Source organism: Heptranchias perlo, chromosome 16 (genome assembly GCF_035084215.1).
Source record: "Heptranchias perlo isolate sHepPer1 chromosome 16, sHepPer1.hap1, whole genome shotgun sequence".
NCBI classification, from domain to species: Eukaryota; Metazoa; Chordata; class Chondrichthyes; order Hexanchiformes; family Hexanchidae; genus Heptranchias; species Heptranchias perlo.
The window spans coordinates 15,771,522-15,794,010 of record NC_090340.1 but is presented as its reverse complement, the minus strand read 5'-3'; the positions used below and the strand labels follow the sequence as shown (position 1 = coordinate 15,794,010).

At 42.4% G+C, this 22,489-nt stretch overlaps 2 protein-coding genes across 4 annotated transcripts in view; one reads left to right on the top strand and one right to left on the bottom strand.

Moving 5' to 3' along the window:
• The window catches only part of ndrg4 (NDRG family member 4), a 214,098-nt gene extending 209,984 nt beyond the window's left edge, over positions 1–4,114 (top strand). For both annotated transcript variants that reach the window (XM_067997685.1, XM_067997686.1), the window contains one exon: positions 3,101–4,114. In XM_067997685.1, the coding sequence (XP_067853786.1) occupies positions 3,101–3,267 (167 nt within the window). In that variant the 3' untranslated portion in view covers positions 3,268–4,114. The remainder of the gene's footprint in view (positions 1–3,100) is intronic.
• A 1,841-nt stretch (positions 4,115–5,955) lies between these two features.
• bbs2 (Bardet-Biedl syndrome 2) overlaps positions 5,956–22,489 on the bottom strand; it is a 52,091-nt gene continuing 35,557 nt past the window's right edge. For both annotated transcript variants that reach the window (XM_067997683.1, XM_067997684.1), the window contains 4 exons: positions 17,006–17,143; positions 10,111–10,223; positions 9,435–9,583; positions 5,956–8,489 (listed from right to left, as the gene is read on the bottom strand). In XM_067997683.1, the coding sequence (XP_067853784.1) occupies positions 8,383–8,489; positions 9,435–9,583; positions 10,111–10,223; positions 17,006–17,143 (507 nt within the window). In that variant the 3' untranslated portion in view covers positions 5,956–8,382. The remainder of the gene's footprint in view (positions 8,490–9,434; positions 9,584–10,110; positions 10,224–17,005; positions 17,144–22,489) is intronic.

Here is a 22,489-nt window from a genome sequence, read left to right as displayed (position 1 = left end):
GTTGGATAAGCCCATATGTACTTGTGTGTGTTCCTGTATGAGTTGGATGTGTGTCCACATTTATTCTTGGTGTAGACTGTAACATTCTGTGTTTCCTACCTCCTTATTTCACGCTCAGTTGCGTATTTAGTGGATAGACGACTGAGTAGTGGAGCAGGTATCTGTTTCCTGTTTCTTCGTTAACTGTTTCATTGCTTGCGCTGGAGCCTGTCTTTCACATCACGGTCCCTCTCCCTGACCACTGCATGAGCTGTGCTTGCCCGTCTGTGCCCTTCACTTACTCTCTGATTGTTCTCTTTCTCACCGACTCACTGCAGCTTGTGACAGCCAAAACGCATCTTTCACATTTGTATGTTTCTACTTATCGGCCTCTAACTGAAATTCACTCACACCTGAGCACTGGGAGTCATGAATACTCTTATGCTTTTTAAGCTCCAACAAGGTTTGGGTGATTATATATATAGTGTATTTTAGTTCCTTAAATGGAACAAGGTGTCAGATCAAGCTATGAATTCCATGTCCAATGGATCTCATGTGGAAATGAGGGAAATGAACCAGTTGATTACTCAATACAATATAATAATAGATAGTCAGACAGAAGACATCACAAAAACATTTAGTAAGTATCCTATCCAGTCATATTTACAGAGCAAGTCTGAGGCATCAGGGAGCAAAATATCTTCATTATGATTAACCTTTCCTCTATTTTGTCTCCTTAAACGCAATGAAGTTTGCCCCCTCTCTGGTGTTGTAGTTTTTGAGTGGTGTTTGGAAATTTCTAAAATAGCAACCAGACAAGTCTGATTTTTAAAACCGAGTTGTACTTTTTTTTCCATTTTCCTCTCGTGTCTCGGGATCTGCAGGTGTCGGCTTCGGTCTTCCCAATATTTAGTTGGAGGAAATTTTTGCTCATCCAGAACTGAATGTCGGACAAGCAGTGTGATAAATCAGAGACACTTGGAATCTGAAGCATGTCCCAATTCAGAGCCTTAGGTGTAACAGTGATAATCAGTGTTCAATTCACCGTTTTCATTGTAGAAGGGAGACCGGTGTGTAAGGATAATGATGGTTACTTAAACAAAACACAACATGATGGGAACACACAGCAGATCCAACAGCGACTGAAAATAGAAAGGACAGGCTAATGTTTCAGGTGGAGACTCCAGGGCAGATCTATTCTGATAGTTTCTACCCAAACACCAACTTGTCTGTTCTCTTTTAAATGCTGATAAACCTGCTGCATTTCACCTGCTCCTTTTTGCAGCTAAAACCAGGCTTTGATGTCAATCAGCATTACAATGACAGAAGCTGCTGCTCTAATTGGTTTTGTTAGGAATGTCCTTCCCATTCTCTGTCTGACTGCAGTGTTTAAGTAGCTGATTGCCCTAATCTCCATTTGCTGCAGGAGGTTATAATTAATTCACTCTAACTGCTAGTTAGCTATTTGACAATAAGCAGTAGGGTAATAACCTGTTGGTGGGCGGGATTGACCCTGTAGTAGGAGATGTTCAAATATTTTTGAAGCAAAAATCACTGAGGGATCTGAGCCACTCAGATAAAGTGATCCACCATACGTTGGGTGTGGTTTTCACTGCAGCTGGTCGTAGTTTTGAGTCATTCTCTCGGGAGCTCCTCAGCTGCTACAGAGTGTGTGCATTTTAGCACCAGTCTATGACAACTTGAATAGAATGGGAGAAGCATACCAGGCAACCCACAATAGTTCAGACAGCACCGAAAATATATATTTTTAAATATTAAATATGTTGGAAATCGGATTGCCAGCATTTTTCTTCTGTTTTAGTATGAAATATGTTGTTGGAAAGTGTAGTTTAAGGGTGATAATCCACGAGGGGAGATTAGGAAAACTGGAGTGTTGCAGTTTAGAAAAATTATGGGGCAAGGGCCTAGGCCCACTGAGGTACATGCAGTATTAATTGGTATAGGTAAGATGAACCCAACATATTACCTTCAAAGTAAGTTGGGCCAGTAGGTCCTGGGATATGAATTTAAAACAGATCATAAAAAAATGTCTTTACTCAGAGTGATCGGTCCATAGAATCAACATTAGGGGAGTTCAAGATGTAGATAGATCCTAGGCTGCGTGAGTCAAATGGAGAACGAGCTCAGTGCGCTGAATGGCTATTTTCCAGACTTCACTTTTTCTTATGTTCTTAAATCTGAGGCTATGGAGAAGAGCCTTGGGGTTCCAATTTCTGGTTACCCAAACGCATGACCTGAGGTAATTCATTCTCATTTAATTCTACTGTTCTTCCAATCTGGTGGCACAGTGTTGGCAATTTGTCCTGATGATACTGAGTGATAGATTATAGGTGGAGCTACCTTCCAGTCCCCAATTTCAGGCAGGACGTCAGTCGGAAGTGCTGAGAAGTACAGCACATCCCCGGAGGGAGGGACTTGATCAAAGATGCCGTCATTCCTGTCCTTCCTTGTGACTTGATCGCAGGAGAGGCAGATATCTGGGAGTAGGGCAGCTGCTACATTCCAGGCTGGTGAATAGTGAAATGGCAAAGTAACAAATAGGGTAGTGAATAGAACAAATTGCTTCTCTGCTGTAGTGGGAGATAGGAAAGGGTTTCAGAGCTGCAACAGCTACTATGGTTGTTACATGGATGCTTTGGGCAAAGGTATCACTGCATGCTTGCTAATAATTGCACATTCCAACCCTGGACCCTGGCTGCTTTCTGCCCATGAATGTAGACACTGCCCTTAGTCTGGGTCTAGGCCTGAACCTGCACGTGAAGGCCATGGAACAATAACATCACTCGCATGACAGACCTGTGAAGCTCCATTGGAAAATAAATGCATGACTTTTTCCAAATGGCATGTCACAGCTGAGCTTTGTTCTAGACAAACCATGTAAAATGTGGTATGGGTGCCTTTCGGAGACACATATTGTCTGGTTTTCTAAGAACCATTGAGCAAGCCCCTTTTGGCTGCCCTCATTGCTTGAGCCTCAGTGCAGGGTTCCTCAGATTGCTGTTCCATTAATGTTTTACTGTTAACAAGTCTTTGGCTGAGTTTGGTTGAAATATTGGATTTACCGAGTTACATTGCAAACTGTGCCTTCTGTCTCTTTCAGTGGCGTCTGCCAGTATGACTCGGCTGGCTCGTTCACGCACAGCCTCGCTGACCAGCGCCAGCTCGGTAGATGGACACCGTCCACGTATCTGCACTCAAACCAACAGCAGTGACAGCGTGGGCCAGGTGACCCAGAACATCTCACACACCATGGAGGTGTCGTGTTAAAAGGTGATGAAACATAGAAAAAGAATGTGGCTGAACCCAACCTGCACAACAAAAGGATTGCTATTCCATATTAATCTTGGTATGGAGCAGTTAAAAAATAGAGTAGAGATTGCTTCATTCCTTCGCAGTGTAGCAGTCGTAAGTGAGTAACATCATGTTATCCGACCATGGACGACATCACAGTCTAGCCTAACTTAAATAAAAGGCTGTCTACAGCTAGTTTTTCTGCATGAGTTACAATCATTGTGAATTTTATTTTGGTAATGTAGCTGCCTGAGCTTCTCCAACCTGTTAGCAGGCCTTTATGAGTCCTGTATTTCTCCAGTTAATCAGTGCCATGGTACATATTAGGGACTGTGCCAATGTAATAGTGCTCTTGTATTCAATTCTTTTAACTTGTGCAATGGGAAAGCATCACAATTTGAGCTGGTTAAATGTGGAGGCAATTCCTAGCATTGGTGTGTTAACTAACTGTTCTAGATGTTCTATGTTCTTTATGCTTTCTGTAACACAGGATGCAATAAGCTGCTCTGGTCACTGCAGATATAGTGAATTTGGCTCAATTACTCAATGTTTTGTAGATACTTTTATTCCTCCCCCCCCTCCCCTCAACTGCAGTTCAGATAAAATGAAGAGGTCAAAGGTTGCCATTAGTCTTGTGTTCTAACCTTTGTGATAATCATAGTGCTGTTGATATACTTTTTTTTGTATAAATTATCCCTTGTTGTGATTGCTGTTGATCTGATACCTAACAAAGACTGTGGATGCCACTATTGATAGTTAATTCACTGTCAATGTACCTAATTATTATGTTTATGAAAATAATAAAATCAGTGTGGAATTAAAACAGGTCCTGTCGTGGCCCTTGCATTGAAGGCAATGGGAACACTTGTCACTGGCTCAAAGTTTCTTCACTTTTTTTCTGCTGCAATTTTCTCCCCTCCCTTCCTTTCAGCATTGCCCCCCTGCACCCACAGGGGCGGCCACCTTCTGGTACATCGCTCAAGTAGCCTCGTTGAGTGAGTAACATCATGTTATCTGACCATGAGCAACATCACAGGCAAACTCTGGCCAAATCCTCCTTCCCTAACCTGGGTGATGAGGCCGACTGTGTCCTTACTGGTTTCCCAGCTGAGATCAGTTAATGAACCGGGGATTGAACCTGCAATTTTCCTAGTCTGTAAAACACAGATGGGGAATAAATTTGTCACATTTATTTTGTTTTTTAAAATGACCTTTTTTGTGAATTTCTGTGTTCACCAAGGCAAGGGTTGACTGTAGCACACTCTCTCTCCTTGACCTCTCTTCAGTGTGGCCGATCTCGCCATCCTCCTTCATGGCCCACTTCTGCGGGACTGCACGTGCTTGTTTCTAATTCTAACTATCCCAATGCAGCCATGGCTTTTCTTAGCTTGTATAATCACTTTCAGTGTATCCCAAAATTCTGTCCTCAGCACACTCTTTCCTCATTTACATGTTGCCCCTCTTATAATATCAGGAAGCATGGAATTGTTTCCAATAAGTCTGCTGATGACACCCAGGTCTACTTCAGCCAGTCTGACAATGAGTCATGGATAAGCCAAAATTTCCTTTGGTTGAACATTAGGAAGACTGAAGTCACTGCATTCAGCACCTACCTAAAGCTCTGTGCCGTTGCCGCTGACGGGCTCCTTCACCGACTGCTCGGTAAGGCTGCACCAGACCATACACAACGTCACTGTCACTGTCCTGCATGACCAAGAGCTGAGTTTCAAACAACATATTCCGGCCATGTCAAGCCTACTTACATTCACTTCTGCAACAGGGCCCACCTCTGTGTCTTCCTCACTCAAACTGCAGCCAAAATCCTTATCCAAATATTTGTCACTTCCAGACCCTATTTATCATACTCCTTCTTTGGTAGTCTCCCAAGTTCACCTCCACAAACTTCAACTGTTTTAAATTCCATTCCTCATATGCTGTCCCAATTGAGTCCCACCTGCCATTCATTCCAACTCTTGCTGACCTACACTGGCTCCCAATTCCTAACGTATTGATTTAAAAATCCTCATACTTATCTACATATCCCTCTATGGCCTTGTCCCATCCTACCTCCCTTACCCTTATGTCCCCTCCTAAGCTCTTTGATCATCTAACTCTGGCTTCCTGCATATTCCCTTTCCCCCTTTCTAATATTGGTGACAGAACTTTCAGCTGTCCCAGCCCTACACACTCTCTCCCTGAACCCCTGCACCTCTCATCCTCCCCTTAAATATCATCTCAATACCTATATCCCTTGGTCACCTCTCCTCTGTCATTTATACTTGGCTTTTGTTTTTCCCCTACATGTAAAGTGACTTAGGATATTAACGGCACTGTTTAAATGCAAAGTTTCTTGTCCAAACTAACTTGGGCTGGATTTCAGTGCAGTTCTCGAAGGTGAAAGGTCAGTGAGTGTGCAACCCACTGTGCTGTTCAATTCCTCTTCTCTCTAATTTTAAAGCTGGGCATAAAACAATTTTCCAGGATTCTAAGAATCTAGTTTCATAGGCCTGGGAAAAAAAACCTTGTCCAAAGTTTTCCCCCTTGCCCCTCAGTCCTTGATAGATTTCCCCATTTAGTAAGCAAATCGATGGGGGACAGGAGGTCACACTAACATACCATGAACTTCAATTCAAATCAAATCACACAGATATCTGCCAACCGCCATTTACCCCTTCATCATCTTTTATTACAACTTACTAGAACGTATAATGTACAGACTGAAAACACTAGAAAATGAGGTGAAGTTGCCTTTCTGGTACCTTACTGCAGAAGTAAAAGAAAAGAAAGATTGCATTTATATAACGCCTTTCATGACCTCAAGACGTCCCAAAGCATTTTACAGCCAATGAATTACTTTTTTGAAGTGTAGTCACTGTTGTAATGCAGGAAACGCGGCAGCCAATTTGCGCACAGCAAAGTCCCACAAACAGCAATGTGATAATGACCAAATAATCTGTTTTAATGATGTTGGTTGAGGGATAAATATTGGCCAGGACACTGTGGAGAACTCCCCTGATCTTCTTCAAAATAGTGCCATGGGATCATTTACGTTCACCTGAGAGGCCAGATGGGGCCTCGGTTTAATGTCTCATTTGAAAGACGGCACCTCCAACAGGGCAGCCCTCAGTACTGCACTGGAGTGTCAGCCTAGATTTTATGTTCGGCTCTCCGGAGTAGGACTTGAACCCACAACCTTCTGCCTCAGAGGCGAGTGTGCTCCCAACTAATATCTTAGGAAAATTAAGCTGGAACATTGGCAGAACTAAATACGTATACAGGACAGCAGATAGCAAGAATGGCTGAGGCTGAGTAGAGGATAGTGGAGGGGTTGAGGATAGTGGAGGCTGGATTATTGAGGGTGGTGGGTGAGGGTGAGTAATGGATAGTGGGGTGGGTAGGTAAGGTAAAACGAGGATGGTTGGGATTGGCAAGGGACAGGGAGAGTGTTGTAGTGGGTCGGGGCTAGCGAGGGTGGTTGGGGAATGATGGTATAGTAGTAAATACGGGATACTGAGGATGATTGGGAGTGGATAGCGAATAGTAAGGATGGCTAGAAGTTAGCAGGGAATAGAGAGGGAACTGGAGTGGTTAGGGGATAGTAACAGTAGTTGGGGATAGTGAGGATGGGAAGGGGAGTGTGTTTGGTTGAAGAATAGTTAGGGTGGTTGGGAGTGGGCAGGGTATAGTGAGGGTGTTGGAACGTTTTGGGGGATAGTGGAGGTGTTTGGAGAAAGTGAATGTAGTTACAGGATACTGAAGGTGGATATGGGTTGCTCGGGGTTAGTGGGAGTGAGGTTTGGGTAGGGGTTATAGTAGTTGGGTGCAAGATAGTGAAGGCAGTTTGGATTGAACTGGGGATGATAAGATTGGATAGGTGGGAGATAGCGTGGCTGGTTGCCGTGGGATGTAGCAAGCTGGTTGGGGATTAGCAAGGCTGCAGATATATGTAGGTAGTTGTAGGACAGTGTGTAGGAACCATAGATGTACATTGGACATGATGCAGTAGAAAGTTTAGAGCATCTGGTAAGAAATAATGAGGAAAAATAACTTATAGTACAGAAATCAGTATTAATATATTTATATTGAGAGTGCATTCCGTGTGATAGAGGCTAACACACGGTTTAGATTAGGTCATTAGGATTCTGCACACCAAAGCTAAGCAAGCAGATGTGTTGTCAGTTTTCAGCAATTTAAAAAGCATCAAACAGTTTGTGTAAAGAATTATGGCTAGTTTGGGGATAACATGTCTGGTTTAAGTTGTTATTATTCTAGAGAGGTGTGATCTTTGTAACCATTCAAAATTGTCTTATCTTTTATTGATAAGAAATGAAATTCTAGGGAGAATGAAGCATATGTGGTGCAACATTGCCATCTACTGGTCTAATAGCATATGACACAGAAGGATCACATGACAATATTGTCAGAATTGCTAGGTTCAGAATAAGCCATTTGAAATTGTCCATCTAAGTGTATAAACATGCACTGTTTTCAATAGTTATTTGATATTCCGTACTGAGAACCTGTCTGGATTAATTAGTAATTTGAAGATCCCCAATGGATATTCTACTTGTAAGTATATAGACTTGCTTGTACTTTCTGTCACTATTAATAAAACCAATAAGTTAACTTATCTCTGGCATAATTTTGATTAATCTACTCGGTTGATCCAACAATAGTGAGGGCGGATGGGGGGGGGCGCGGAGAGGGCGGATGGGGGGGGCGAAGAGGGTGGATGGGGGGCATGGATGGAGGATTGTGAAAGTGGATGGAAGATTGAGAACGTGGATGGATGTACAGAGTATCCAGTCAATTTCTTAACATTTGGTGTCATAGTTTAAATCCTATCTATTTCCCTTTTCCATTGCTTGAGATGCTCTGGTAACTATTATACTTTACTCACTGATCCAGTGATATATAAAACATAAGACGGTTACACTCGAGACAGTCTTGGTCACTCAGCTGGATTTGCCCGCAGTGGCTTGGAGTTGACACACTCGGCACATTAGTGTTGCCTCTCTGCTTCGTCGGTGTTTATGAACCGACTGTGGCTGCACTGTTGCCTGGGTCAATGACCTCTGATCTGTGACCTTTTCAGGATGAGGTGCTGCCAGCACGAATAATTTTGAAAAGTGCGTTGACATTGTTATTTTTGATGGCATCTCGGCACGCAGAGACCACCTGGGTCTTGGGCTTCCCAACTGGAAGAAGATGATGCAAAAAGAAAGTGTTAGAGAACGAAATGTCTTCAATGCAGCAAGAACACCTTCAGTTCAATCGTACCCAAATCACTCGGAGCAGGAGTCAGGCAGCCTTCAGCCAATAGAAAACCCTTTCACACAGAACAGGAGTCAGGCAGCCTTCAGCCAATAGAAAGTGATTGTGAAACTGACTACTTCCTATGTCTAAATCAATGACAGTTTTTTTCTTGCTGAACAGAGGCCATTGCACAATAGTACAAATTTACCCCGGGTTTTCCTGAAATTGACCAAATGACTTTTTTTGCCATCCCCAGAAGTTGCATCACTAGAGGCCGGGAGGGTGATGCACAAGGTTGCATTCCGTAATGGGCAGATGTATGTAATATTACAAATCTGGTCTCCCAGTAATCTAAAGAAGGTTGTGATGAACTGTTTCAGTTACAGTCAAAGGCTCTCAATATACATCATGGCTAGTCTCATGGATAGCAGTTTCAAATAGACCAGTAGCTTTCATTGAATGGTCAGTGTTCAGATTCACACCCAATCCTCTACATTTTCCACCTTTACTAACAGACGCCTCTGTGTATAGTGCATGGCTGATCGGATTATTTATTAAAAGCTTGAATGTGACAATAGGAATAGAGAATTCAGTCCATCCAGCTTGCTTGCTGTGTCAGGTCTCAATCTGACCAGGTTTCCATGTTTTCCTATCTCCAAACTCTGCTAAATCGCAGATTGACCCAACTCCCTTTTAACATTTCAGGAGTCAGTGGGGCTGAATTTCCTCTTCCTAATGTCCTATGTATACCAGTTTCCAGGGAGTTAAGCAGATGAAAAAGAGGCGCAAACTCATACCACCGGGTATCTGCCCCATTTGCTCTTCCTTTTCATTTCTATTACCATTTGTGTTTACTACAGAGGTCACTATACTACCCTTTAACTCACCTCGTAGGCGCCCTGCACATTGTATCGCCTGATTCACCGCTCGCAGACAGCTCAGAAGCTCTGTGTGGTTGTTACACCGAATCTTGTAACCATTTATCAAATCTCGATTTAAGTCATAAAGTTCCATGTATCCCTTCTTCATACTCCTCCTAAACAGAGAAAGAAAAACAGCTTGATTATTCATCAAAGTAACTTTCATTCTTTGAAAGGTGGATGTCCTTTGATTATTGCAAAAGACACTAAACAACATGTGGTACTATATTATGGTATGTGCTCCTCCAAAACTTCAGCTCACAACTGAAACCAAACTCAGTTCCGCTTCTCAATGAACAGAGTGACGAATACGGTTAGAGGGAAAGTGCAGCAGTACCTTCGCTGGCTTTATTTAGTTGTAGCAGTAGCTATATGCTACAGGAGGGAAAAAAAAAATCACACTTAGGCCAATAGACTTAATATCATGTGATATGTTCTTTGTCTTAATTCATAACTTCAACCATTCTTTTTGCCACCTGTGCCCACCAGTACTTCACTTCAGCATTTTACAGCTCAAAATTCTCTCTCTAGACACATCCCTAGTTTTGAGGAAGACAGACAAACTATTCAGCCATGCTGGTTTATTTTGAACCCTCTATATCACATTCAATCCTCAATCCCCATTGTTACATCAGTTACTCACATGTCTCCCATTAGTCGTGCATCCTCTGCCCGAACCAGTAAGCTACGGACCAGGTTGGAGTGATCGGCCATCTCTGCAGTGAGTTTCTGATGCACAGAATGGTAGTCATCTACCTGTTAGGATACAGCAGTACAAATCATTATATCTGTGCAAACCACTTCTCCTGCTGCTTTGCCAGAGCAATGGGATACATTTGATCAGAAACAATGGACGCTGCATCTGTGTTATAGGGATAAAAAGTATGCAAGAATTAAAATAAAATTGTACCAATAATTGAAGTACTATTATCCCTCCTAATATGGCTTTTTCATCTCCCATATGGTCCATAAAGTATGCCTGGCGGATCAGCACTATATATGCTGAATATGGGAGTCTCTTTGCAATGTGCACATATGTATATTGCATCTGCTATCAGAGGAAGAAATCTTCATAACCTCTGTCTGAACTGGACTTGAACCAAGAGATGAAAGCCTTGTATTTAAATCTAATGCATTACCCAGACTCCCATCCGAAGCAGAAGAGCTATGTGGCAATGGATAGGAACCATGGTCTTAAGAGGAATGTTCAGACAGTGAATTATTCAGTAAACCATCAGACGCCTGAGAGAAGGTCAGCTGTCTTCTAGGGAATGGTGCATTGCAGTGTTGGTGGGGGGCGGAAGAGAAACAATAAACAGAGGAATAAAAAGGGGGAATAAAACATTAAAACAATGCAATATTCAATAAGGAAAGTAGATCAAGCATGCAAATATCATAAGCTAAACACTTATTTAGAACAAAGCACAACCAATGTCACTAACGTTTTTAAATACTAGCGGCAGCCTCACTTGCTCCAGCTCGGCTGCTACTGCTAAACTCAATAGGGCCGATGGCCCTACTCAAATTATGAATTTAATTTTTGCATGACCCATCAGTGACACTTCCTCCAGCCCCCACTCGAGGTGTCCATTTAATTTTAAATACTGGCATTGGCCACGTCCTTCCAGTCCTCTATTAGACTATAGTGCAGTCTGTCCTCCTCCAGCTCTTAATTCCATTTCAAGAAAGTTCTTCTCCGTTCCCTCAGCCACCCCGACCCTTAAAGTAAGTTTCTAATTTATTTTAATCAATTTTTCAATAGAAAATCTGACATTTTATGATTTTCTTTTCTATTTACTAGTTTCAGAAACATTTCATATCATCAAATACTAAGCACTCCTGCTATTATATGTTAATTCTCTATATACTATTAAAAATCTTGTGTGTGTGTTCACTTCCGGTCAACTTTCTCTTGTCACGCCTTTGACATTGAAACTGCTGATGAAACCATTTAGAATGGAAATCCTATATATTAACAGTTGCCTATAACCATGTAGTTGCAGGATCTGGCCAGTATGTGGCAATGTGAAGGGTTTCTGTCTCCATCTTGCAAATAAACGAACTTGTGTTCATCAGCTGACAGTGACACCATGGGCAATTTATCAATATATTAAGTATAAATATCAATTATTGTTAAGTTTTCTATTACTACATTAAGTATATTGTAAATAATTCCTATTACTTTTAATCCAGTTTTAAATGGACAACATTTTTTTATTTTATCAACATTGTTTTACTGTCATAAAAGATTAATTTTCAGAACCATTTCATATCATATTTCCAACCACAGCATGCTAACTTAAAAATAAACAATTAAGTCGGAAATCTTCCCTAAGCTGATACCAACAATTAAATGAATAAATTGTTCTCTCTTCGCTCCAAATTAATTCATGCAATCTTCCACAATTCCTCTCATACTCTATAACAATCGAAGGACTCCACGCATCAAATTAAGTAAATCATTCACTAGCACCCTCAGCCCACTAACTAGCAATTAAATCAATTCAGTAAATTTTCCTTCTTCAGTTCATTTCCTTGGTCCATCACCTCCCTCAAACTGTGTTTGAAATCTGTAAATATAAAACTAAAGTCCAATTGTACCATCCAACATTAATATAATTTAATGTTACTAGCTGACCCACAGTTCAAAAAATTTTGAGCTATAGATCTATTACATATTATAAATGATGCTTGGTCACAACATGCCAAAGACATTGCTCCTCTATGTGGCACTGTGAACATAATGCTATATAACATAACGTTATGTGATAGGACCACTCAAACCTACAAAAAAAATCACCATTGGAACCACTCAGGAAAAAAATTATTTTAAAAATCTGTTTTAAAAAAAAAAGCACAGAACAGCTTTAAAAAATCTGCAAGCTCCTTCTTTAACTTAAAAAAAAGAAAAAGTTAGACGAAGATCGAGTTGATAGTCACCTGCGACCAGACGCACGCATAAGGCCTTCAGATAGTGCTCATAACTCTCCCTTTCCTGACAAAGCAGCGAAGTAAAACCTCAACTGAAATCAACCCCGCAGATCATGCAGCAGCACCACCCTAATGAAGAAACCCCCACCAAAAAGCTGAGACACTGTTCCAGCCCAGAACTCCCTCTGCCCAAGCTCCCTGAGCAAAATCACTTCCCGAATTTGATCCTCCGTTGAATAACCCCCACTCCCACCGACAACCCCAAGGCAACTTTGGCACTCCACTTCCCCCCTTCACTGAGGCAGATGTTGACCCCATTCCTTCCTCATGCCCTTGCATTGTTCCCTCTATTCCTTTGCCCATTCCCCCTCCACATTCTCTCCGCCCACCCCAGCCCCCACTCTTTCTTCCTCCTCAGTTTGTAGCAGTGGTGGGAATTAGAAATTACTGACAGGGCAGGCGAGTGTTAATAGCATAAAATGTATTTTCCAGTGGGGTCTGGATGCATGCTCAACCGAAAAAAAAATTTTAAGCACTTTACGTGGTCCATTTTCCAGCATTTTGGAGCCTACTGTAATTCTGTCTTTCCTACCAAAAATGATTTCTTCTGGTAGGACATATGAAAATAAAAGTAGTTGTACGGACTTCAAATCAACAGTACTAGGTCCAGGTGCTTTCCTTAGGAACATATCCCAGACTCTTGAAGCTAGGAGAATTTTTGTTACACAGTGGGTTGTTAAGACATGGAATGCCCTACCAGAAACAGTAGAAGCAGAAATCATAATAGCTTTTAAAAGGAAAGTGGAAAAGAAAAAAAGTAAAGGGTATGGGGAAAGGGTAGGGAAAGTGGACTAAGTGGATAGCTCTTTCAGAGGGACAGCACAGGCGCAATGGGCTGAATGGCCTCATTCTGTGCAATTCCATGATTCTATCACGTTAATTTGTCAACCTAAACATTTTACAACACTTACCTATACTCTACACTCACAAGACAAATCTATCTCACTATCGAATCAGTTCTTGTCCCAGACAGGCACAGGAATTACCTAGATTGAGGGTATGCTGATTTAACGATTTAAAATTAAATAATGTACATTATTATGTAGCTTTGGCGGTGGGGAATAAGGGTTAGTCATTATCATTGAGAGGAAAATCCGAAAATGCTGGAAATATGCAGCAGGTCAGTACTGATGTTGACTGAAGTATTGTGTACTTCCAGCATTTGCAGCTTTCCTTTTCCAGATGTGCATTTCAAATATTTTCCATTTTTAAGACACAAATGCTAGAAGCTACCGTTGATGATAATAGTGGATGAACGCATGTCTGACTCCTCCATATGATGTTCCTCCTCGACTTTTAAACTATTTTTAAAAGTTTCTGCAAAAAGGTTTCGTTTCTTGTATTGGAAATAAAATTATTACACACCACAATCTTTGAAAAATAAAAACAAAAGTAGTTTGCAGAAACAGATAGAGAGCACTCCAGTTTGATGTTTATAATCTGCTATACTCTTCTTTGTAACCTATTATTCTTCACAAAGACAAGTGCGGGTGAGGTGAGGGAAGTCATTTGGCCAAATCTTCAATTCATTATTAATGCTTTCATATTTACATGTGTTGTTCACCACTCTAATACGGATGACACGGGCTCTCTCCCTAGTTACCCCATGATAACATAGAAACATAGAAAATTTAAGGCATAGAAGGAGGCCATTTGGCCCATCGTGTCTATGCCGGTCGAAATAGAGCTACCCAACCTAATCCCACTTTCCAGCACTTAGTCCGTAGCCTTGTAGGTCATGGCACTTCAAGTGCATGTCCAAGTACTTTTTAAATGTGATGAGGATTTCTGCCTCCACCACCCTTTCAGGTATTAGTGTCGCACTATCACCGTGCTAAATGAGATAGATTCAGAACAGATCTAGCAGCTCAAAACTGGGCATCCATGAGGCACTGTGGGCCATCAACAGCAGCAGAATTGTATTCCAGCACAATCTGTAACCTCATGGCCCGGAATATTCCTCACTCTACTATTACCAACAAGCCGGGGATCAACCCTGGTTCAATGAGGAGTGTAGAAGAGCATGCCAGGAGCAACACCAGGCGTACCTAAAAATGAGGTGCCAACCTGGTGAAGCTACAACACAGGACTACATGCATGCTAAACAGCGGAAGCAACATGCTATAGACAAAGCTAAGCGATTCCACAACCAACGGATCAGATCAAAGCCCTGCAGTCCTGCCACATCCAGTTGAGAATGGTGGTGGACAATTAAACAACTAACGGGAGGAGGAGGCTCTGTAAACATCCCCATCCTCAATGATAGCGGAGTCCAGCACGTGAGTGCAAAAGACAAGGCTGAAGCGTTTGCAGCCACCTTCAGACAGAAGTGCTGAGTGGATGATCCATCTCGGCCTCCTCCCGATATCCCCACCATCACAGATCTTCAAGCCAGTCTTCAGCCAATTCGATTCACTCCACGTGATATCAAGAAACGGCTGAGTGCACTGGATACAGCAAAGGCTATGGGCCCCGAAAACATCCCGGCTGTAGTGCTGAAGACTTGTGCTCCAGAACTAGCTGCGCATCCAGCCAAGCTGTTCCAGTACAGCTACAACACTGGCATCTACCCGACAATGTGGAAAATTGCCCAGGTATGTCCTGTCCATCAAAAGCAGGACAAATCCAATCCGGCCAATTACCGTCCCATCAGTCTACTCTCAGTCATCAGCAAAGTGATGGAAGGTGTCGTCGACACTGCTATCAAGCGGCACTTACTCACCAATAACCTGCTCACTGATGCTCAGTTTGGGTTCCGCCAGGACCACTCGGCTCCAGACCTCATTACAGCCTTGGTCCAAACATGGACAAAAGAGCTGAATTCCAGAGGTGAGGTGAGAGTGACTGATCTTGACATCAAGGCAGTATTTGACCGAGTGTGGCACCAAGGAGCCCTAGTGAAATTGAAGTCAATGGGAATCAGGGGAAAAACTCTCCAGTGGCTGGAATCATACCTAGCACAAAGGAAGATGGTAGTGGTTGTTGGAGGGCAATCATCTCAGCCCCAGGACATTGCTGCAGGAGTTCCTCAGGGCAGTGTCCTGGGCCCAACCATCTTCAGCTGCTTCATCAATGAGCTTCCCTCCATCATAAGGTCAGAAATGGGGATGTTCGCTGATGATTGCACAGTGTTCAGCTCCATTCGTAACTCCTCAGATAATGAAGCAGTCCATGCCTGCATGCAGCAAGACCTGGACAACATCCAGGCTTGGGCTGATAAGTGGCAAGTAACATTCGCGCCAGGCAAGTGCCAGGCAATGACCATCTCCAATGAGAGTCTAATCACCTCCCCTTGACATTCAACGGCATTACCATCACCGAATCCCCCACCAGCAACATCCTGGGGGTCACCATTGACCAGAAACTTAACAGGACCAGCCACATAAATACTGTGGCTACAACAGCAGGTCAGAGGCTGAGTATTCTGCGGCGCGTGACTCACCTCCTCACTCCCCAAAGCCTTTCCAACATCTACAAGTGTAAACAATTTTACAACACCAAGTTATAGTCCAGCAATTTTATTTTAAATTCACAAGCTTTCGGAGGCTTCCTCCTTCCTCAGGTAAATGTTTACATTTACCTGAGGACGGAGCAAGCCTCCGAAAGCTTGTGAATTTAAAATAAAATTGCTGGACTATAACTTGGTGTTGTAAAATTGTTTACAATTGTCAACCCCAGTCCATCACCGGCATCTCCACATCAACATCTACAAGGCACAAGTCAGGAGTGTGATGGAATACTCTCCACTTGCCTGGATGAGTGCAGTTCCAATAACACTCAAGAAACTCAACATCATCCAGGACAAAGCAGCCCACTTGATTGGCATCCCATCCACCACCCTAAACATTCACTCCCTTCACCACCGGCGCACTGTGGCTGCATTGTGTACCATCCACAGGATGCACTGCAGCAACTCTCCACAGCTTCTTCGGCAGCACCTCCCAAACCGCGACCTCTACTACCTAGAAGGACAAGAGCAGCAGGTACATGGGAACAACACCACCTGCACGTTCCCCTCCAAGTCACACACCATGCCGACTTGGAAATATATCGCCGTTCCTTCATCGTCGCTGGGTCAAAATCCTGGAACTCCCTTCCTAACAGCACTGTGGGAGAACCTTCACCACACGGACTGCAGCGGTTCAAGAAGGCGGCTCACCACCACCTTTTAAAAAAGCATAGTTTTAGCAACTTATTTGTTATATATAAGTTTTCTTTGTGGATAAACAGTAAATAAACACACCAGTAATTGTGATTTTCAGAAACCACCAGCTCATCTTAAAAAAAAATTCTGTCACAAGTTCCTGCAACCAACTGTGAGGGAAAGTAACATCTGATTTATTGGTTCTAACAGACTATAGATTCATCTTTCAGCTGACCTGTTTGGTTAATTCTGAGAACCTCCAATTTGAATTTTTTTTAAAAGTTTTTGTTCTAGTGAAATGTTAACAAACTGACCCATGGGTTCAAACACTGTCAACTTCAAACACCAATGGTTGATGAAAGTACTATGTGCATGAAAGTTACAAGGAGAGCAGCACACCTACCTGAACAAGTATTTGACGCAGCTCTTCAAAATAAGTTGGGAAGTCTGCTTCCACCTGGAGGTCTTCGATGGCCAGGAAGGATGCCAGGGACTGGATGATTTCACCAGCAAGGTCAATATCCCCTGTTCTGATGGTGACCTGTTTGTTGGGATGTAGAGGATTTTAGTAGCACATAAATGCCCGTGGAAATAATCATTGAAACCAGGGACCTTCTGAAATAAGATCAGCGGGAACAAGATGACATTTGACACAATCCTACATTCAATGACAGCACCACACAGTCAGAGAGGTGGAGACCTCCATCTCCTGGGACTGGTGTAAAGCCATGTCCCCGAAGTGCGGGAAAAAGACATTAAACAAGAAGCAATTTCAATCATCCCCTAAAAAATATTATAACATAACAGTAAGAAAGCACGGAATGAGAAATGACAAGTCAGCCCATGATATCCTCCTCCTTCCAATGAAAGTTGCATCACTCAACCTGACTGGTTTAATTTCCTCGGTGATATGAACAAGAGGAGAAATTCCATTAAATGTCAAAGATACTGGGAGGATCTCAATGTAATGTTAAAAAATACAATATTCAACCCTGACTACATGCATCAATGCCATCCCAGGGGTACTAATGGGATGTCAGCTGCAGAGTTTCATACAGTATTGGTATTCTGTATCAATACTTATTCTGTTCGCCTCCAAACCAGTTCTTAACCAGACATTTACCCAGTTCTTTTTAAAGGATTTAATCCACACAGGACTAACTGTTTTTCCTCGGAGTTTACTTTACATATCTACTACTCTGCACAGCAAAATAAATTCTGCTACTTTACAGTGTTGCTTGAAGCTTTCCAACTTTGCCGTTGTGATCCCCAACTCTGTGGTCACAGTTTAAGTTGATTATACTGACTACCCATAATATCCATGTCTCTGAACATTTACAGACCCGTGACTACCTGATATGGTTAAAGCAACGTATAGCTGAGCTGTACAAATAGGAAGGCTTCTATATGAGCCGACAATCTCTGCTGAGTTAGCTGATCTCAGCCTGGGCAATCCAAGTGGCGCTACAATTAACCTCAGCATCTTCGTGTTAGGCAGGGTAAAGTTGGCCAGGGTACCCGCTCTGGACTTTATTTAGAGGTGCTCGTGTGTGAGGACAGGATCAAGCTCATGCTCAACTGAGATGTCCTGTGAGGTAGAATAGCCTGTCAAAACTTACTGTCTAATTCACATATAAATAATAACCACTTGGGCAAGGTACCAGTAAGCATTGGGCAAGCGCAGAACGCTACACCAGCAAGAAGTCAATGCCTTCAGGAGAGGAAGAGGGGAGAGGAATGACAGGAAGAGGCGGGGCCTTCAGTGGTCCCTGTTAATTTATTTTTCTTCAACAAGTAGGTCATTTCTGTAAGACTATCCTCATAACTTAGTATTTTTATTCCCAGAATCATCCTTGTTGATTTTCCTGGAAGCTTCCCCAATGCATCAATCTCCAATTGAAAGAAGGGTGTTCAAATTTACATGCAATGTTCCAAATATGGCCACGCTATTGACCATAAGAGATAGGAGCAGGAGTAGACCATTTGGTCCCTCGAGCCTGCTCCGCCATTTAATGAGATCATGGCTGATCTGATTTTTACCTCAACTCCACTTTCCTGCCCTTTCCCCATATCCTTTGACTCCCTTGCTGATCAAAAATTTGTCTAACTCAGCCTTGAATGTATTCAATGACTCAGCCTCCACAGCTTTTTGGGGTAAAGAATTCCAAAGATTCACGACCCTCTGGAAGAAGAAATTCCTCCTCATTTCCGTCTTAAACGGGCGACCCCGTATTCTGAGACTATGCCCCCTAGTTTTAGATTCACCCATGAGGGGTAACATCCTCTCAGCGTCTACCCTATCGAGTCCCCTCAGAATCTTGTATGTTTCAATAAGATCTCCTCTCATTCTTCGAAACTCCAATGAGTATAGACCCAACCTGTTCAATCTTTCCTCATAAGACAACTCTCCCATACCCGGAATCAACCTAGTGAACCTTCTCTGAACTGCCTCCAATGCAAGTATGTCCTTCCTTAAATAAGGGCACCAGAACTGTACGCAGTATTCCAGGTGTGGTCTCACCAGCACCCTGTACAGTTTGTAGCATGACTTCCCTGCTTTTATACTCCATCCCCCTAGAAATAAAAGCCAATATTCCGTTTGCCTTCCGGATTACCTGCTGCACCTGTATGTTGACTTTTTGTGTTTCGTGTACGAGGACACCCAGATTCCTCTGTACCGCAGCATTTTGTAGTATTGAGCTATACAAGGTTAAAATAACTTAATTCCTTTTGTTATCAAATAACCTTTCTTGTAGGTTCGGTGACATAACAGCAGGCCGCTGCCAGACCCAGCTCTAACAAGAACTTTTGATTCACAAAACTGAACTTGATGGTTCCTGGGAGCATACAAAAACTTGTAGAAATTATACAGGGGGTGATAGTTGGCAAGTTACAGATCTTTGAAAGGCTAATGCCGACTACAACAAGTATTATTCTGTGAGACTGAAATACTCAATGGCCGTGTATTTGCCTTTGAAATGCATTCCACTACTTGACTGACCTTGTTGTTAGCCTCACAAAGACTGGATAGCTTCAGTCAATGCTCAATAATTACATCCAGTGCTAATAGAAAAGGTTGCGGAACTCATTTCAAAAACTGCGTGAGTGTTATCAAAAGAAAGGACCCACAAATACACAGTGCACATTGTGAGCTGAAGATTGGAATGTGTCTGGTGTCATGGTGTCAATGCCTGTTTCCAGAATGATCATTCGTTCCTCCCTACCCCCTCCACAAGTTACTGCTGAATAAGCATCTGTTCAATAACAGCAAATCAGTGGATCTGTAAACAGAATCGCATAACATTAATGAGCTGGAGGATCCCTGGAAATAGAAACATTTCAAAAGTAATTGTTAAAAGAAAACTGCTTAGAGTTTGTTTTGGAATAAATTCTTACTCTGAACACATCTGGTTTGTAATAGGAGCACTGACTTTAATATTTACACTTGTAGTCTCAACTGCTCCCTTGATGCACAACCCACGATTTCTAAATGCAAAGTTGTATTTAAGCAACATAGATCAGGAAAGGATGAGGAAGATGCAAAATTTTACAATGGAGGTTTTTTCTCGAAATCTTTTAAGGACTTGAGTAAATTCAACTTCCTAAGAATTAATTTTTCCAAATTCCTACAGAGGTCCTCCATCATCCTTAAACTACGTTTCAGATGATAAAGGAAGATGGGAGACCAATCTATTTTGAAAGAGAAGAACTTGCATTTATAGAGAGACTTTCATGACCTCAAGATGTCCCAAAGCGCTTTACAGCCAAATAAGTACTTGTGAAGTGTAGTCACTGTTGTAATGTAGGGAAATGCGGCAGCCAATTTGCATACAGCAAGGTCCCACAGACAGCAATGATAAATGACCAGATCATCGGTTTTAGATGTTAGTTGTGGGATAAATGTTGGCCAGGAGAACTCCCCTGCACTTCTTTTAATAGTGCTGTGGGATCTATTATGTCTACCCGAGGGCAGACAGGGCCTCAGTTTAACGTTTCATCTGAAAGACGGCACTCCGACAGTGCAGGACTCCCTCAGTACTGCACTGGAGTGTCAGCCTAGGTTATGTGCTCAAGTCTCTGGAGTGGGGCTTGAACCCACAACCCTCTGACTCAGAGGTGAGAGTGCTACCACTGAGCCATGGCTGATACTTTGCTCGTGCTTTAAACTACTTAACATCTTTGGTAATAACATCATGCTCCCCACAAGCTCAGGTATCCTCACATTTTGGAATGGATACACTGCTGCTGCTGATGGGATCTCTGACTTCCCTGCACCCAGTCCTGAATTACTGGGACACTTGATGGGTTTTGCAATCCCAAAGCCATTGGAGGGGGACAGTGTTGGAGCTGTAGACATAAAGTTGGTTCAGTGTCTTAGGATACAAATTCTCCATCTTCCTTTTCCAGCCACAAGACTGGAAGAATGCCACATTGGAAATCTCTGATCGGGGGCAGCTGAACACCTTGGGTAAATTTGCCCCACTGGAGATGTTGTAATGAGAATGTAAAAGTTTCATTGCATCACTGACAATCAATAGCAAACGGGGAGGCTATCAGGATGTTACTATAGGAGGCACATTTAGCAACAAAGAATAGTAGGGTTTTACAGTATCAAGAAATGGGGTTGGAGGGCCATCAGTCTTCGATTACCCCAATATCAAAGACTTTTAACATCAAGGAACAGCAGGAAGGGGCTAGCAGGGTTTTAGACTTTCACAGATATTCAGTAACACCAACAGCAAAGTGATGGGAAAATTTTAGTATTATGGACATTTCTATACCTTTGACATACTTTCCTTACAGAACCGGTGATATACCAACATGTTAAAATTCAATGCTAAAAGCAAACTATAAAGCCCCGAGCGCTGTCCCATTCATGCATTTACCAATAGAAATGAAATCCAGAGCAGTTTGAGGTCTACCCTCACTTAGTCCATTTATCCACACGAGTGTCTGCCTTGGCTCGGTGGTAGCACTTCCGCCCCATAGTCAGAAGATCATGGGTCAAGCCCCACTCCAGAAACGCGAGCACATAATCTAGGCTGACACTTCAGTACTGAGGGAGTGCTGCATTGTCAGAGATACCGTCTTTTGGATGAGACGGTAAAGCTAGACCCTGTCTGCCCTCTTAGGTGGATGTAAAAGATCCCATGACAATATTCAAAGAAAAGCTGGGGAATTCTCCAGGTGTGTTGACCAATCAACATCAGTAAAACAGAATATCTGGTTATTTATTTCATTGCTGTTTGTGGGACCTTGCTGTTTTGTGGGACCTTGCTGTGCGCAAATTGGCTGTTGCGGTTCTTACATTGCAACAGTGACTACACTTTAAAAGTACTTCATTGGCTGTAAAACGCTTTGGGACATCCTGAGGTTCTAAAAGGCACTATATAAATCCAAGTTCTTCCTTTCTTCATGACTGTCATCAGATGTTAAAAGATGACCAGATATTGAAAAATCACCTGCTCCAACACAATCTACTCCAGTGAAAATGGTAAACATAATGGAAATCAAAAATAAAGAAAACTTAGCTGTGAGGATTCCCTGGTATTCGTACTGAATTGTGATACAACTTGCTGTCTTCGCATGTCACAGCTGTTAGATTTGACAGTCAGTGACACAAGTCTTCCTGAATAGGAAACTTTGGAAATCTACAGCCTTCCTGCCTATATTTATTGGTTCTCCAAAGTAAAACAAAGTATATGAATACACATGGGTAAGCTGCAAGGAGTGCCTGGGAGTTAGTACTTTCCAACAAACTCCATGTGCCAGTCACTGGAGATTTACATTTGTGGGAGTAAGGTTTATGTTCAGTTGTTAATGGAATGACTTGTTGCTATTTCAGAAGAGGTTTCCTCTCCTAGGAATAGAAAATCTAATAACATCG